Here is a 16,055-nt window from a genome sequence, read left to right as displayed (position 1 = left end):
TGCCACTTGAGCCACAGCGCCACTACTGGTCATTTTATGTATATGTGATGCTGGAGAATAGAACCCAGGGCTTCATCTATACAAGGCAAGCACTCTTGCCACTAGGCCATATCCCCAGCACCCCCTCATTTTCAATAAACATGTTATGATTGTTAGCTTATACTATACTTGTGAGAACCACAATCACTATTAAAGGCCTTTTGTAGATTATAGGGTGCAGGAAGACTTTTCATGGTCTTTGGGAGCACTGAGGAAGGAAGTAGGAATACTGAGGGAGAGAAGAGGAAATGGGTAGGCAACATTGGAATAGATCCTTGAAAACCAATAAGCATTTGATTCAGCAGTGATGGGAACAACATGGACAAAGGCAAACTAAATGGCACACTTGGAAAACAAAGGGAGGTAGAAGGCTGGCATTTGCTTGTCAAAATCAACTTCAATGCCCTTTTCTTCTACTAAGGCTGCTTCAGGATCCTCTAACTGGAGCTGTTCTACCTAAGCATCCAGAGAAACCTGGCCTAGATTAACTGACTCTACCACAGCACTTCTCACTAACTGTTGATTTGCTAAATGCAAACATGCCAGGGTTATACTTGTTTCCTGGAAGGCAGGTAACAGAGTAGCATTTCACAACTCAGGAAAGTAACTGCCCATTTCTTCTCACTTTTCAACTGAAAAGAATAAAATTTACCTATACAAGAGGCCTGCTGTGAAGAGACAAAACTTGAGAAAGGGTGCCTGATTCAGAACTGTAACTCAGACATTCAAGGCTGTGATTCCGACTACTCAGAAGGCTGAGACCTGAAAGAGAGACATTAGAAGCCAACCCAGGCATAAACGCCTGCAGATTCCATCTCTAGCCAGCAAAAAGCGAAAGTAGATGGCTTAAGTGGTAGACCATCAGCCATGAACAAAAAAGCTGAGGAAGAATGCCCCCCAGAGTGTAAAACCTTGTACACACACACACACACACACACGTACACACACACGTACACACTTACATAGACCCTGGTTCCCATGACATACTTGCATTAGCAAAAAATTGGTTACCTGGTAAAACAATGCTCCAAAACGCTGGAACCCAGAGCAGGAAACTAAGACCTTTTTGGAACCATGCAGAAGAATGGGTAAGAAAACAGTGTAATTTAATAACTCTGAAAAGAGTTGGTCACAAGTTCTGCTTAGTATAGGTGAAAGTTTAAAACATGGTTTAGGGTAACAAAAAAAATACAAAAACATGTTTGCCAACTGTAAAGAATGAATACATACACTCTTTTTCTAGCCCTTTCCCTTCTTAGATTTGGGTATAGTATGAACAAATTAACCAAATGTCTCATATGCTTTCTTCTGACCACTCCTTGCTAGGCAAGTGCTCTACTACTTCAGACATACCCTTAGCCTTAGTTCTCATCTTCTTTCTTCACATACTTCTTTTCTGTTACTGTCATATAACAGTAACAGCCAAGGAAATGAACAAATATCAAGGCCTCTCTGTAGGTCTTTCCTTCATCTTCAGGGTAAGCGAGTCCTATTTTCTTGATGAGTTCCCAAAGTGGAGAAACTGTCCAGGGTTAGAAAAACATTGCACAACATTCCAACATAAGCTTCCAGGTAAAGTCTTTCCAAGTCTATGGTTTGGTTTTCTAAAATTCCTGAAGGAGTGTCTCTAGAATGAGCCCAACCTGATTTTGTCATTATGGCTATCATACAAATCCAACCTTTTTGTAACAAAAGATAAACAAGCAAAGGCCAATGACACAGCCAACTCACAAACTGGTTTCAACACTTGGTTACCAATAGAACAGACCTGTCACTGAGGAGCAGAGTGTACCTCAGAGCCTTTTATGAAGAGCATTCACTGTAGTGGAAGCCTCTGATAATTCATAAAATGCATCCGGAAGTCCTCTAGAATGGAAGCTGCAAGCTTCTGTACTTGGGGGTTCACCTGACTGTGCTCCTGGGTATCATACAGAAGCTTCAACACTTCTTCTTCCACTATCATTTTACAGTATTTGCTAGCTGAAAGAAAATCAAATAAAGAAACACTATGGACAACTGGCTTTTTAAATAGTCCCAAAAAGAGTACAATGTTTTAAAAAGCTCTTTAAGTTCCAGGAATTAAATGATAAAACTAGTCAAGCTGAGAAATTTGTCAAAACCTTAGACAATACTTGGCTTATCTGGTAAGCAACCATGATCGTTTTAGTATGTTTACTTTTAGACAACTCAGCTTCAAGCATCTTTAATCCTGGCTTTTATTAATTTTTTAAAGTGAGCTTTTATTTATTTATTTTTGCTAGTCCTGGGGTTTAGACTCAGCCTGGGCACTGTCCCTGGCTTCGTTTTGCTTAAGGCTAGCACTCTATCACTTGAGCCACAGTGCCACTTCCAGCTTTTTCTGTTTATATGTTGCTGAGCAATCAAACCCAGGGTTTCACGCATGCTAGGCAAGCAGTCTACCACTAAGCCACATTCCCAGCCCCTTGAACAACATACAACATATTGGTTGGACAAAACTTGAATACATTCTATTGTTTTAAAACATATCTAAAAAATTTAATGTATAACTGTATAAACACAGAAATTATCCAGGAACTAGAATAAAAGATCAGAATTAAACTCAAGCTGGTACCTCAAAGTGAAAAACAGAAGCAAGAAACAGGTAAAGTATTTTTATGCTGGTACAGATTCTTGGGGTATACAGAAATCCTGAGAATTCACCCACAGTCCCAAGTAGATTTGAATCTATACCACCTGAATATTTCAGAGAAATTAATGAGATTGGAAAGGTGGTTTGAAGTCAGCCTAGACAAAAAATCATGAGATACCTACACTTTCCCCACCCCCCACCATAAAGCTGGGTGTGGTAGTTTCTACCTGTCATTTCAGAGGAGACTGAGATCAGGAAATTTATAAGTTCTAGACCAGCCAGGGCAAAACAAAAACTTGCAAGACATTATCAACAGAAAAGGCTGGGCATGGTGGTGCATACCCTGTCATTCCAGCTCGTTGGGGAACATAAATAGGAGGATTGCAGGCCAGTTTAGGAAAAAACAAGCAAACTATTTCATAAACTAAAAAAAATAGCTGGAGATACAGCTTTAAAACATTAGAGTGCCTGCCTCCCTTATCCTCTTGTCTGTAATCTAAGCTATATAAGGTAAGAGGATCACTGTTTAAGGCTGGGCTCATGAAAACAAAACAAAACACTGTGAGACTCTATCTGAAGAGTTTAATAAGCAAAGGTATATTTCTGAAAGAAATTCTACAAAAAAAAAGAATAAAGAAAATGGGAGACAGATAACATTTTATTTTTTTGAGGGGTGGGCCATAGCACTGTCCCTGAGCTCCTCAGCTCACTTCCGGGTTTCTAGTGGCTAGAGATAACAGTCTCACAGAGTTTCTTGCCAGAGCTGGCTTTGAATCTTGAGCCTCAGATCTCAACCTCCTGAATAGCTAGGATTACAGGTGTGAGCCACTGGCACCTGGCCTATTTTTGAACTTCTATATTCAGGAAAGAGAAGTCTCAAATCAGAATAGTAATAAATCCACCAAGAGAGTTAAGCATCCCAATTTCTGTCCCAATTGTACCAGAAGCTACTCTACTTGAATGGTGAATAAACTGAACAGTGCTGCTGATGGGGAGAAAATACAGTTAAGCTGCACCACAAAGGAACCAAAGGAAAATTTATCTATCAGAGAATTAGGCTGACAACAGAGCACAATAGCAGTAATAGAAAACATTGAAGCCCTCCCCCCTCCCTTTTCTTACCCAGATGGCTATTACTTAGTAATAAGAGTGGGGAGAGGAACTCATATATTCATTAAAGAATTTAATCATTAACAACCCATCAAGTCTAAATCCAGGGAAAAAAATGGAGTAAAAAGCAATGGTGAGGGCTGGGAATATGGCCTAGTGCCTTGTATACATGAAGCCCTGGGTTCAATTCCCCAGCACCACATATATAGAAAATGGCCAGAAGTGGCGCTGTAGCTGAAGTCACAGAGTGCTAGCCTTGAGCAAAAAGAAGCCAGGGACAGTGCTCAGGCCCTGAGCTTAAGCCCAAGACGGACGGAAGGAAGGAAGGAAGGAAGGAAGGAAGGAAGGAAGGAAGGAAGGAAGGAAGGAAGGAAGGAAGGAAGGAGAGAGAGAGGCAGGGAGGGAGGGAGAGAGAAACAGAAAGAAAGAAAGAAAGAAAGAAAGAAAGAAAGAAAGAAAGAAAGAAAGAAAGAAAGAAAGAAAGAAAAAGAAAGTAATGGTGTGAAAAGAAATGGTTAGCATTCTGAGGTAAACTGAAGTAAACTTTGACAGAGGCTGAGTGGTAGAGCACTTGCCTAATAAGTGTAGTTTTCTGGATTCAGTTTTCAGAACACCCAAAAATGAATTCAGGGAAACTGACAAACCCTTAGAGATTAATGATGGAAATGCATAATGGCAATCAATTCTCTGGAGAACAAGTTAGCAATTATGAAAATTACAAATGCTTGTTGTAGTCTTCTGAAAAGATTCTGCATATTAACTCACACAAAAAATGATTTAACAAATGCTATGTGCTATGCTAGTTCTAATACCATGCTACCTATAAATGCTGTCACTACTATAGGCCAAGCACTATAGTAAATGCTTTACAAATAAATATGAACCCTCTTAATTCTCATAACAACCCAGGAGGAAGAAGACTGGGAGAATCACATTTTGGAGCCAGTCTAGGCAAAAAGTTATCAATATCCTATCTATCAAAAAAGCTAGGCACGGGCTGGGGATATAGCCTAGTGGCAAGAGTGCCTGCCTCGGATACACGAGGCCCTGGGTTCGATTCCCCAGCACCACATATACAGAAAACGGCCAGAAGTGGTACTGTGGCTCAAGTGGCAGAGTGCTAGCCTTGAGCGGGAAGAAGCCAGGGACAGTGCTCAGGCCCTGAGTCCAAGGCCCAGGACTGGCCAAAAAAAAAAAAAAAACAAGCTAGGCATAGTAACATGTATCTGTGATCTAAGCTATATGAGATAAGAGGATCCCAGGGGCTGGGGATATGGCCTAGTGACAAGAGAGCTTGCCTCGTATACATGAGGCTCTGGGTTCGATTCCCCAGCACCACATATACAGAAAACGGCCAGAAGTGGCGCTGTGGCTCAAGTGGCAGAGTGCTAGCCTTGAGTAAAAGGAAGCCAGGGACAGTGCTCAGGCCCTGAGTCCAAGGCCCAGGACTGGCCAAAAAAAAAAAAAAAAGCTAGGGACAGTGCTCAGGCCCTGAGTTCAAGCCCCAGGACTGGCCAAAAAAAAAAAAGTAAAATAAAATATATGGGGCTGGGGATATGGCCTAGCAGCAAGAGTGCTTGCCCCATATACATGAGGCCCTGGGTTCGATTCCCCAGCACCACATATACAGAAAATGGCCAGAAGTGGCGCTGTGGCTCAAGTGGCAGAGTGCTAGCCTTGAGCAAGAAGCAGCCAGGGACAGTGCTCAGGCCCTGAGTCCAAGCCCCAGGACTGGCAAAAAAAAAAGAGAGAGAACACTGTGAGACCCTATCTGAAAACTAATTAAAGCAAAGAGGGCTGTATGCCTGGCTTCCTCATATTCAAACCCCAGTATTGCAGAGGAAGAAAAAAAATACATCTAAAGATAGACAGACAGATATCACTGGTAGGTATTAGAACTGGTAGGTATTTGTATCTTGGGCAAATTACTTCCCTAAACCTCAGTTAAAATTTTTTATCTGTGATATCTGGATATTAATAGTGCCAACCTTTGTAGTTTTGTCGAGATCAAATGAGATCCTGGGGCTTGAACTCAGGGATAATGTTTTATAGCAATCTGAGTAAAGATAAACTACATATTCTCCAAGGGGATTTTAAGCAGCAAAACATGTAAGAACATCTCATCTGACCGAGAATTAAAACAGACTACTGGCTTCCTAATCTCTCGCAGATATTAAAAAGAAGCAGATCCACATATTACTAAAATAAAAGTATTGAGAGTGTAAAGCACTGGTGGCTCATGCCTGTAATCAAAAGGCTGAGATCTGAGGATCGTGGTTCAAAGACAGCCCAGGCAGAAAAGTTCCCATGAGACTTATCTCCAATTAACCACTCAAAAACTGGAAATGGAGCTGTGGCTCAAAGTGGTAGATCACTAGTCTTGAGCAAAAGAGCTTAAGGACAATGTCTAGGCACTGAGTTCATATCCCAAGACTGACGAGAGAGAGCGAGAGAGGGAGGGAGAGAGAGAAAGAGAGAGAGAGAGAGCGAGCGAGAGAGAGAGAGAGAGAGAGAGAGAGAGAGAGAGAGAGAGAGAGAGAGAGAGACTAGGATAACTACCCAGTTATTCACAGTACCTGCCTTTAGGTAATAGGAGTGGGACTGCTTAGATGTTCCCTCCTAAATATATTACAAATTCTTTAGCCTCTTTTAAGCTAATAATTTTTCCCTTTCTTTTTAAAAAATTAAATTCAGGGCACAGGTGAATATTCAAAGTCCATTTTGACCTTTTTCATTATTTAGAAAACTGTAAGTTGGAAAATTACTTTGAATACATGTTGAATACATACGGTTTTTACTGCAGACATGATACAGAGCCCATAGTGCCCAGAGCTGAACCTCTGGTTGAGAGAAGTTGCCAAGGAGTGGGAAAAATGCCCTGAAGGATCTAAAAATACAAAGATGTTAGTTTAGAACTCAGGGACATAAAAACCATTTTCAGTATCTTCTCTCAGTAAGGAGACAGATGTGTACTGCAACATGCACAGGGATCACCGAAGAAGCTGCATGCTGTATCACTCTATACATTCAGCATGGTCACATTTGCACCCGGTCAGCCTCCTTCCACAGAGGAGGAAAGCTGGGTCTTACAAATGATTTTTACAATCACAGAAAAGAAATCGAAGGCTGATATTGTTTTGAGTACACCAAAAGTAAACCTAGGACTACATCTTAATAAAATTACCTGTAAGTCACCAATGCTGACATCTTACAACTTGAACTTGGCCAATTTTGGATGGTTGCATGCTACACTCCAAGAGAAAGAGGGGAAAACAAAAAGCCTAGTATTATATCCCGTTATTTTAGAAATGGCATAATAGAAGTTTGTTATTTAAATGTTTGAAACATTTGCAAAATGTGGGAATAATAAATTTAGATAAACTCACTTGCTAAATTATCAATTAGATAATTATAATACACACACACATACAATGAACAAAGTCCTATAGCAAAAAACTGCAATGAAGTTCTAGGGATGTAAAATCTCAGTGATACAGATGCCAGTGTGCTCACACCTGTAATCCTAGCTAGTTGGGAAACTGAGATCGGGAGGATCAAGGTTCAAAGCAAGCCCAGGTAGGAAAGTTTCAGGGATTCCCTCTCACCAAAGGCTGCATGCAGTGGTACATGCCTGCCATCCCAGCAATAACAGGAAACCTGAAATAGATGGGTCATGGTCTAGGCACTCACCCAGGCAGAAAGTCAGACCCTATCTCAAAAATAACCAGTGCAAAATGGGCTGAAAGTGTGGTTCAGTTATAGAGAGCCTGCCTAGGAAGGCCCTGAGTTCAAAGTCCAGTACCACAGAGGCAGACAAAGAAAAAAGGAAGAAAAAAAAAGAGGGAAGGGGAAGGGAAGGAGCACCAGTGATTCATGCCTGTAATCCTAGCTACTCAGGAGGCTGAGTTCTGAGGATCAAAGTTAAGCCAGCCTGAGCAGTAAAGTCAATGAGACTCTTATCTCCAATAAACCAGCAAAAAGCCAGAGGTAAAGCTGTGGCTCAAGTGGCAGAACAGCATCCTAGAGCAAAAAAGTTAAAGGACAGAGCCCAGGTCCCAAGTTCAAGCCTCAATATCAGCATACACCAAAAAAAAGAAAAAAGAAAAAAGAAAAAAAGGGAATGTCAGTGGAGCAGAAGAGAGAAAAGGAGGGGAGGACAGGGGAGGTATAATGGTATAATACTTGACTGGCATGTGCAAAACTCTGGGTTCAATCCTCAGTAACACTCATGCACAATGAAAAAGCTTCATTTTAAAGGTAGTGAACTAAGCATCAATTCATTTATCTATACTCTTTCCCAGATCCCATTAACAGAATAATAAAAATGGCTTAAAATAGAGGCAAACAGATACAGAGCAAAGTAAATGGACAAATATTTAGTAGATACAGCACCAGAAGAAGGTTAAAAACCAATTTGAAGCTGGGCATTAGTAGCTTAGGCTTGTGATCCTAGCTACTCAGGAGGCTGAGATCTGATGATCACAGTTTAAAGCCAGCGAGGCAGGAAAGTCTATGAGACTTTTATATCTAATTAACCAAACTAATCAGATAGAAGAAGTACAGAAAAGGGCTGGGGATATGGCCTAGTGGCAAGAATGCCTGCCTCATATACATGAGGCCCTGGGTTCGATTCCCCAGCACCACATATACAGAAAATGGCCAGAAGTGGCGCTGTGGCTCAAGTGGCAGAGTGCTAGCCTTGAGCAAAAAAAGAAGCCAGGGACAGTGCTCAGGCCCTGAGTCCAAGCCCCAGGATTAGCCAAAAAAAAAAAAAAAAAAAGAAGTACAGAAAGCTCTGAAAAGTAGATACAGTACGTTTTAAGATATAAGAGATTTATATTTGGAGAATAGGAAAGGATGTGCATAGGGACAGGAAGAAAAAGTACATATGTTTCACACTATGGGGAAACTGATAGATGATGCCTAAAATAAAGTCAAGAATTTCATCAAAACACGTTAGGCAGGTTATACACACCTGGCTCAAAAGAAATAGTTTTGAGAAAAAGCTGAAAATGGGAAAGAAGATTTGAATTAAGATATACACAACTATTTGCACATGTAATTTTTATGAAAATATTTGGTTCCTATACCAAATCCTGGAGAAGAGCAGTCCTCTGCAGGTCACGGAAGCGCCATTGTTTTTTGTCACATGTCAGGTGAGCTAGGATACCTGCAGCCAAATAGCTCACTTCTATGTCCTTGCTGTGAAGTAAACTGCGTATATGCTTCAGCACACATTCGGTTATCAGTGTTGGAGAGAGTTCTCTGACTTCAGCTATGTTGTTCTATGAGCCAAAGGAAGCAAAGAACATTATGGGCAGGAAGAGAGGAGAGAGAAGCAAAACTAACTCTTCTTTCCAACTAACAGGCAGATAAATTCCCAACACTTACTCCCATCTCCCTCCCTCTCAACTTGGCCTAATACTCTTTGTGAAGAACATGATCACTATCAACAAATCAGTGGGTAAGCACTAAGTACTAGGCACAATACTAGACAAACAAATGGTCTCTTTTTAATGTTTCATCGCTCCTTTAATGTGTGAAATAATCCTACAAAGAAACTTGACACTCAGCAAGATTAACTTGTCAAATTCACATTGCTAATTGCTTGAACTGAGAGTTCAAATCCAGGCCTGTCTCAAATATTTAACATTGCTAAGGACCTATTAAATTTTAAAATTAAATTCAAGCTTAACAATGAAAAGCAGGTAGTATTTTATCTATTGCATTAGTTTAATATGAGGCAGAACAAATTACTCCAACACTTACTGGCTTAAAGAATATGCAGTTACTGCATCACAATCCCTATGGGACCAAAGTCTAGGCATGAGTGCTTTAGGCCCTCTACTTGGATCTCACTGCAATCAAAGTTTTGAGTGGGCTGCAGCCCACTGGGGAGAATCTACTTCCATGCTCACTCAAACTGTTGCTGGAAGAATTTTCTTATGGCTGCAGGACTGAGAAATTCAGTTTGTTGCTCAGTTCCTAAAGGCTACTCTGAATTCTTTGTTTTGTTTTTTGCCAGTCCTGGGCCTTGGACTCAGGGCCTGAGCACTGTCCCTGGCTTCTTTTTGCTCAAGGCTAGCACTCTGCCACTTGAGCCACAGTGCCACTTCTGGCCATTTTCTGTATATGTGGTGCTGGGGAATCGAACCCAGGGCTTCATGTATACAAGGCAAGCACTCTTGCCACTAGGCCATCTTCCCAGCCCTTTTGTTGTTGTTGTTGGGGTTTTTTTTGTTTTGTTTTTTGCCAGTCCTGGGCCTTGGACTCAGGGCCTGAATTCTTAAAATATATGCTTCTCCATCTTCGGACTACTTCCTAACAGCTTACTCACTCAGTACCAGTGGGGAAAGTCCCTGCAACATTTATACTTGGGGATGAATGCATACATATATTAACATAATAAGGAAATGATAATGTATTATCTTATTATTTGTTAGAAAAGAAGAAGCAAGTCATAGGACCTAATCACACTTGAAGGGAGAGAATTCATAAAAGGCATGAATGCCAAGTCAGAATTACCATGAAAACACAGGGGCCGAAGAGATGGAACATTAGTTAATAAACAGAACAGTTAGTGCTAACTTCAGCTGCCTCCTAACCAGCCTTTAGGAAAGTACCACTGAGCCTAGCTATTGAGTGAGATGGAGACTCATGAACTTTTATGCCCTGGCTGACCACAAAACACAATCCCCCAATCTCTACCTAAGTAGGCTTGAACCACTACACTTGGCTTTTTTTTTTTTTGGAGACTGGGTTTTGCTATGTAACCTAAGATGGCCTCACTTGTAATCTTTCCTGTTTCCACATGGTAGGGATCTGAAAATACTGGCCAGTATCTGCTGATTACATTTTGAGTCAAATATACTTTTATCCCCTAACTTTCTTTGTGTCTTTCCTCTACCACTCTTCCAGATTTCCAACACTATTCCTATCTGTCATGTCTTTCATATCTACTGTTTTTCTATATATGTAGTAAGTATACAATACTAAGGTTAAAGCACAGCCCCTTAAAAAAAGTTATAATTGGGGGCTGGGGATATGGCCTAGTGGCAAGAGAGCTTGCTTCGTATACATGAGGCCCTGGGTTCGATTCCCCAGCACCACATATACAGAAAACGGCCAGAAGTGGCGCTGTGGCTCAAGTGGCAGAGTGCTAGCCTTGAGCAAAAGGAAGCCAGGGACAGTGCTCAGGCCCTGAGTCCAAGGCCCAGGACTGGCCAAAAAAAAAAAAAAACAAACAAAAAAAACCCAAAAAAGTTATAATTGCTAACACATTACTTGAGCAAATTAGTTAGCAGTTAGAAGCTAGCCCTGCCTAAAAGTCCATGAGATAGCATCTCCAAAACAACCAATAGAAAGCAGGACTCAAGTTGTAAGGTTCTAGCTAAGGAAGCAAGCCTAGCAAGTGCGAGACCCTAAGTTCAAACTAAAAATACTAACAAAAAAAATTTTTTTGCACAAATTAAAAGCATTCACTATGGTATTTTTATACATTATACACTGATCAAATCCTCATTTTCAAAAAGCTCACAATTAAGAAGCAAAGGTTTATTCTGGATTTGCACTCTCTTCTAGAATTTACCAGAAGCAATTTAAAATGACAGTTACTTTTACATAGATCTATCATCTCTCTAAAGTCATGAGCACCATCAGCTTACTAACATTTTATGCCTTGGTGTCTCCCAATGTACCTCACCTGGCAAACTAAAAGTGCTTATGGTATGTTCTCATTACTTTTTGTAAATCTTTTTTTAGGAAGTAAATTTCTCAATTGCAGGCTGGGAATATGGCCTAGTGGCAAGAGTGCTTGCCTCATATACATGAAGCCCTGGGTTCAATTCCTCAGCACCACATATATAGAAAAGAGCAGAAGTGGCACTGTGGCTCAATTGGCAGAGTGCTAGCTTTGAGCAAAAAGAAGCCATGGATAGTGCTCAGGCCCTGAGTCCAAGCCCCAGGACCTGCAAAAAATAATAGTAAACAACTCTCAGTTGTGTAACATGCAGACAGAGAGACAGAACAGAATAAAGCAAAGAAATTTCTGAAAAACTGACTAGCTAAAACTAAGAGGTAGTATAATTAAGTGGTTATTATCAGAGGGTCTGGTGTGGAGCCAGACCAGTTCAGTTTGAATTCTGACTGCCTCTTACTAAGTGACTTAGGAAAAATGCCTCCAAGTCTCTGTCCATGAGATGTGGAAAACCAGGCCATGCACCAGTGGCTCATTCTTGTAGGTCTAGCTACTCAGGAGAGATCTGAGGAATGAGGCTCAAAGCCAGCCCATGCAAACAAATCCCAATTAGCCATCAAGGCCAGAAGAGAAGCTGGCTTTTAGTGCCAGCTCTGAGCAAAAAGTTAAGGCACAGGGCCTGACTTCAAGCCCCAGTACTGGAACAAAAAAAAAGAGGGGAGGGGAAAGAAATGTAGAAAATGATGTGTGATTGCTAAGAGCAACTATAGTACTGTTTTATTTTTATTTTTCAGTGCCAGTCCTGGGGTTTGAACTAACGGCCTAGGTGCTGTCCCTGAGCCACAGTGCCACTTCTAGCCTTTTTGGTAGTTTAGAGGAGCTAAGAATCTCACAGCCTTTCCTGCCCAGGCTGGCTTCAAACCTCGATCCTCAGATCTCAGCCACCTGATTAGCTAGGATTCTAGGCATGAGCCTCCAGCACCTGGCTTTGTAGCATCATTTTTCCTACTCCGGTGGACAATACCCTTTAGTGACAGGGCACTGCTGCTCCTCCCAAGTAGTGATGGCCGCATCCTTTAAAATCAGCTTATTCACATAACCAGCTTACACACTGGCCAATTAAACATTAAATCAAAGATAACATGGCATACTGAGGAAAAGAATTCAGATACTTGCCCTCACTGTTGCTCTGAGACTGTCACTGGAAGAAGCTGGTGGAAACAAAGCCCAGCTACTACTAGATCCAATTCTCAGGCATTTTAGATCAATCAGCTTCAGTGAAGCCACTAGCTAGACACTGCCAGCTATAAGCCTCCCATATTAGACCAACAGAATGTAGAACTGAGGTGAGTTTACCCATAGCTTTTTTTTTTTTAATAGTCCAGGCTGGCTGGCCTGAAACTTAAAATTCTCTTGCTTTACCCTCTTAAGAGATAAGATTATAGGAATGTACTATTATGTCCCAAAGATTCTTAATAAAATGGCTGTTTCAAGGCACTAAACTGTAATTTGTTTATAGCAATAGATAGATGATAATTATACTTTTACCAGAACAATGTAAAGATTAAATAAATTTATATACATAAACTACTTACAACAATGCCTAGCATATAATAGGTACTACATAATGGTTAGTTTTCAAGTTAATTCAAGTTAATTTAATACAATTCACCTTACCAAAAGACCGAGTATTTTGCTTTGTACTGTGGACTCTGGAAAAGTCTGTCAAAAAAAATAAATAAAAAGGTTATTTTGCCACGAAGAAAAGAACTTTAAATATGAACATAATACTATTCTCCTACCTTTAAGACTTGAAGGAAAATCTCCAACCCTTGATTTTCAATAAAGTACTTGCAGGCAGCAGGAGACTCATCTGTAAGATTCCAAAGTGCTTTCATACTAAACAAGAAGGTGACATCATGTAAATTCTCAGTAGTCTTTTGTTTCACTAGGGATAGAAGTTCCTAAAAACCAAAGGGACAGTGTAAGGAAAGCAAAGCAACCTAAGGTCTTACCACTCACTCAATGGCTTTGTCCACTATTTTCTTTCTATAATATTATACCTACCTCTTAAGAGTGTTTTTATGTGTGTTTTTTACCAGTCCTGGGCTTGGACTCAGGGCCTGAGCACTGTCCCTGGCTTCTTTTTGCTCAAGGCTATAACACCCTACCACTTGAGCCACAGCACCACTTCTGGGCTTTTCTATATATGTGGTGCTGAGGAATCAAACCCAGGGCTTCATGTATACAAAGCAAGCACTCTTGCCACTAAGGCCATATTCCCAGCGCCCCTCTCCCCCCACACCTCTTAGTTTTTAAGAAAACAAAAGTTCTGAGGTAGGGATGTACTATAGTGATGCTAGCTTAACACATGTGAAACCCCTAAGTTTGATGCTTAGCACCAAACAAAAAACACCAGTAGCTTACACCTGTAACCCTAGCTACTTAAAGAAGCCGAGATCTCAGGATAATGGTTCAAAGCCAACCTGGGCAGAAAAGCTCAAGAGACTTTTACCTCCAATTAACTAAGAAAAAAGTTGGACCTAGGCATGGCTTGAGCAGTAGAGCACTAGTTGTGAATCAAAAACCAAGTGAATGTGAAGCCCTGAGGGTTAAGACCCTGGTACCAGTGAAACAAAACAAACATTCAAGTTTTAATGATAATAAAGTTCATTATCAAGTATATACCAGCTATCATAGTTTTTATGGACTGAGAGAATTCAGTTGACATGACTTGTAAGTCATTCAGTGAAGTAGGAGGGGCACAGAAAAAATAAAGTTGGTTTGGGCTACAGGTATGACTCAACTGTTAAAAAAAAAAAAAAAGTACCAGGTAAACAAGCACAAGGCTGAGCTCAACTCTCAGTACCACACAAAAAAAAAGTTAAAAGGAATTTACAGATTTTGGAAATGCTTTGAAGAAAATACAACCTGAAGAATTTGCTTTAGAAATGGACAGAAACTTTACATAAACGTAGTATGTGCCAGGCACCAGTGGTTCACATCTGTAATCCTAGCTACTCAGGAGGCTGAGATCTGAGGATGGTGGTTTAAAGCCAGCCTGGGCAGAAAAGTCCATGAAACTCTCATCTCCAATTAATCTCCAGAAAGATGGAAGTGGAGTTGTGACTCAAGTGGTAGACCTTTTGTCCTGAGCAAAAGCAGCTCAGGGATAGCAACCAGATTCTTGAGTTCAAGCCCCATGACTAGAACCAAAATGAATGAACAAATGAATGTAACACATAAGACAAAATCACAAAGATATGCCAGCTATGTAAGCAGTGGGGGAACATTGGAGGGGAGAGAAAGCATAAGCCAGGCCAACAAAAGTTTGCTTTCTTGGTCAGCAAGCAAGTCGGTGTGGCTAGAGCATGACAATAGAGTAAAAACCTAATGGCCTCACCTCCTAAGAAACCACTGGCCCATTTTGTTTTTTTGTTGTGTTTGGGTTTTTTTTTTTTTTTTGCCAGTCCTGGGGCTTGGACTCAGGGCCTGAGCACTGTCCCTGGCTTCTTTTTGCTCAAGGCTAGCACTCTGCCACTTGAGCCACAGTGCCACTTCTGGCCGTTTTCTGTATATGTGGTGCTGGGGAATTGAACCCAGAGCTTCATGTATATGAGGCAAGCACTCTCGCCACTAGGTCATATCCCCAGGCTCACTTTAAAGGATCACAACTTGCTACTTTAGAACAGAAGTTATTTCTGGACACAAGTTAAGGTAGTACACTTATATCCTATTTCCAACATATCAGACTATTATGTAAGAAGAAACAGATGATCATTTTCACTTCCCTAGCCAAGCAAAGATACATAAAAATTTAAAAGCACCAAACAAATCAGAACATATTTGCTATGGGGGAAGCGTGAAACCACCTCAGATATTTTGCCCAGGGCTGGGGATATGGCCTAGTGGCAAGAGTGCCTGCCTCATATACATGAGGCCCTGGGTTCGATTCCCCAGCACCACATATAGAGAAAATGGCCAGAAGTGGCGCTGTGGCTCAAGTGGCAGAGTGCTAGCCTTGAGCAAAAAGAAGCCAGGGGGCTGGGGATATAGCCTAGTGGCAAGAGTGCCTGCCTCGGATACACGAGGCCCTAGGTTCGATTCCCCAGCACCACATATACAGAAAACGGCCAGAAGCGGCGCTGTGGCTCAAGTGGCAGAGTGCTAGCCTTGAGCGGGAAGAAGCCAGGGACAGTGCTTAGGCCCTGAGTCCAAGGCCCAGGACTGGCCAAAACAAAAAACAAAAAGAAGCCAGGGACAGTGCTCAGGCCCTGAGTCCAAGCCCCAGGACTGGCCAAAAAAAAAGATATTTTGCCCAATAAGGAGAGAATATATGATGGCAATTTAAGGCAAAACATACAATTGTGTGAGTCAAGAGTGACAAACAGGGCTGGGGATATAGCCTAGTGGCAAGAGTGCCTGCCTCGGATACACGAGGCCCTAGGTTCGATTCCCCAGCACCACATATACAGAAAACGGCCAGAAGCGGCGCTGTGGCTTAAGTGGCGGAGTGCTAGCCTTGAGCGGGAAGAAGCCAGGTACAGTGCTCAGGCCCGGAGTCCAAGGCCCAGGACTGGCCAAAAAAAAAAAAAAAAG

General features: G+C 41.4%; 1 protein-coding gene across 1 annotated transcript in view; it reads right to left on the bottom strand.

Moving 5' to 3' along the window:
* Positions 1–961: 961 nt before the first annotated feature.
* The window catches only part of Zyg11a (zyg-11 family member A, cell cycle regulator), a 30,865-nt gene continuing 15,771 nt past the window's right edge, over positions 962–16,055 (bottom strand). Inside the window, exons 9-14 of the mRNA XM_048352116.1 lie at positions 13,259–13,420; positions 13,134–13,178; positions 8,851–9,045; positions 6,945–7,006; positions 6,550–6,647; positions 962–2,019 (exon numbers count right to left, since the gene is read on the bottom strand). Coding sequence (XP_048208073.1) covers positions 1,856–2,019; positions 6,550–6,647; positions 6,945–7,006; positions 8,851–9,045; positions 13,134–13,178; positions 13,259–13,420 — 726 coding nt within the window. The 3' untranslated portion in view covers positions 962–1,855. The remainder of the gene's footprint in view (positions 2,020–6,549; positions 6,648–6,944; positions 7,007–8,850; positions 9,046–13,133; positions 13,179–13,258; positions 13,421–16,055) is intronic.

The sequence above is a fragment of the Perognathus longimembris genome, chromosome 7 (assembly GCF_023159225.1).
Source record: "Perognathus longimembris pacificus isolate PPM17 chromosome 7, ASM2315922v1, whole genome shotgun sequence".
Classification (NCBI taxonomy): Eukaryota; Metazoa; Chordata; class Mammalia; order Rodentia; family Heteromyidae; genus Perognathus; species Perognathus longimembris.
Note: the sequence above shows the minus strand (reverse complement) of the source record. Positions and strands in the feature narration are given on the sequence as shown.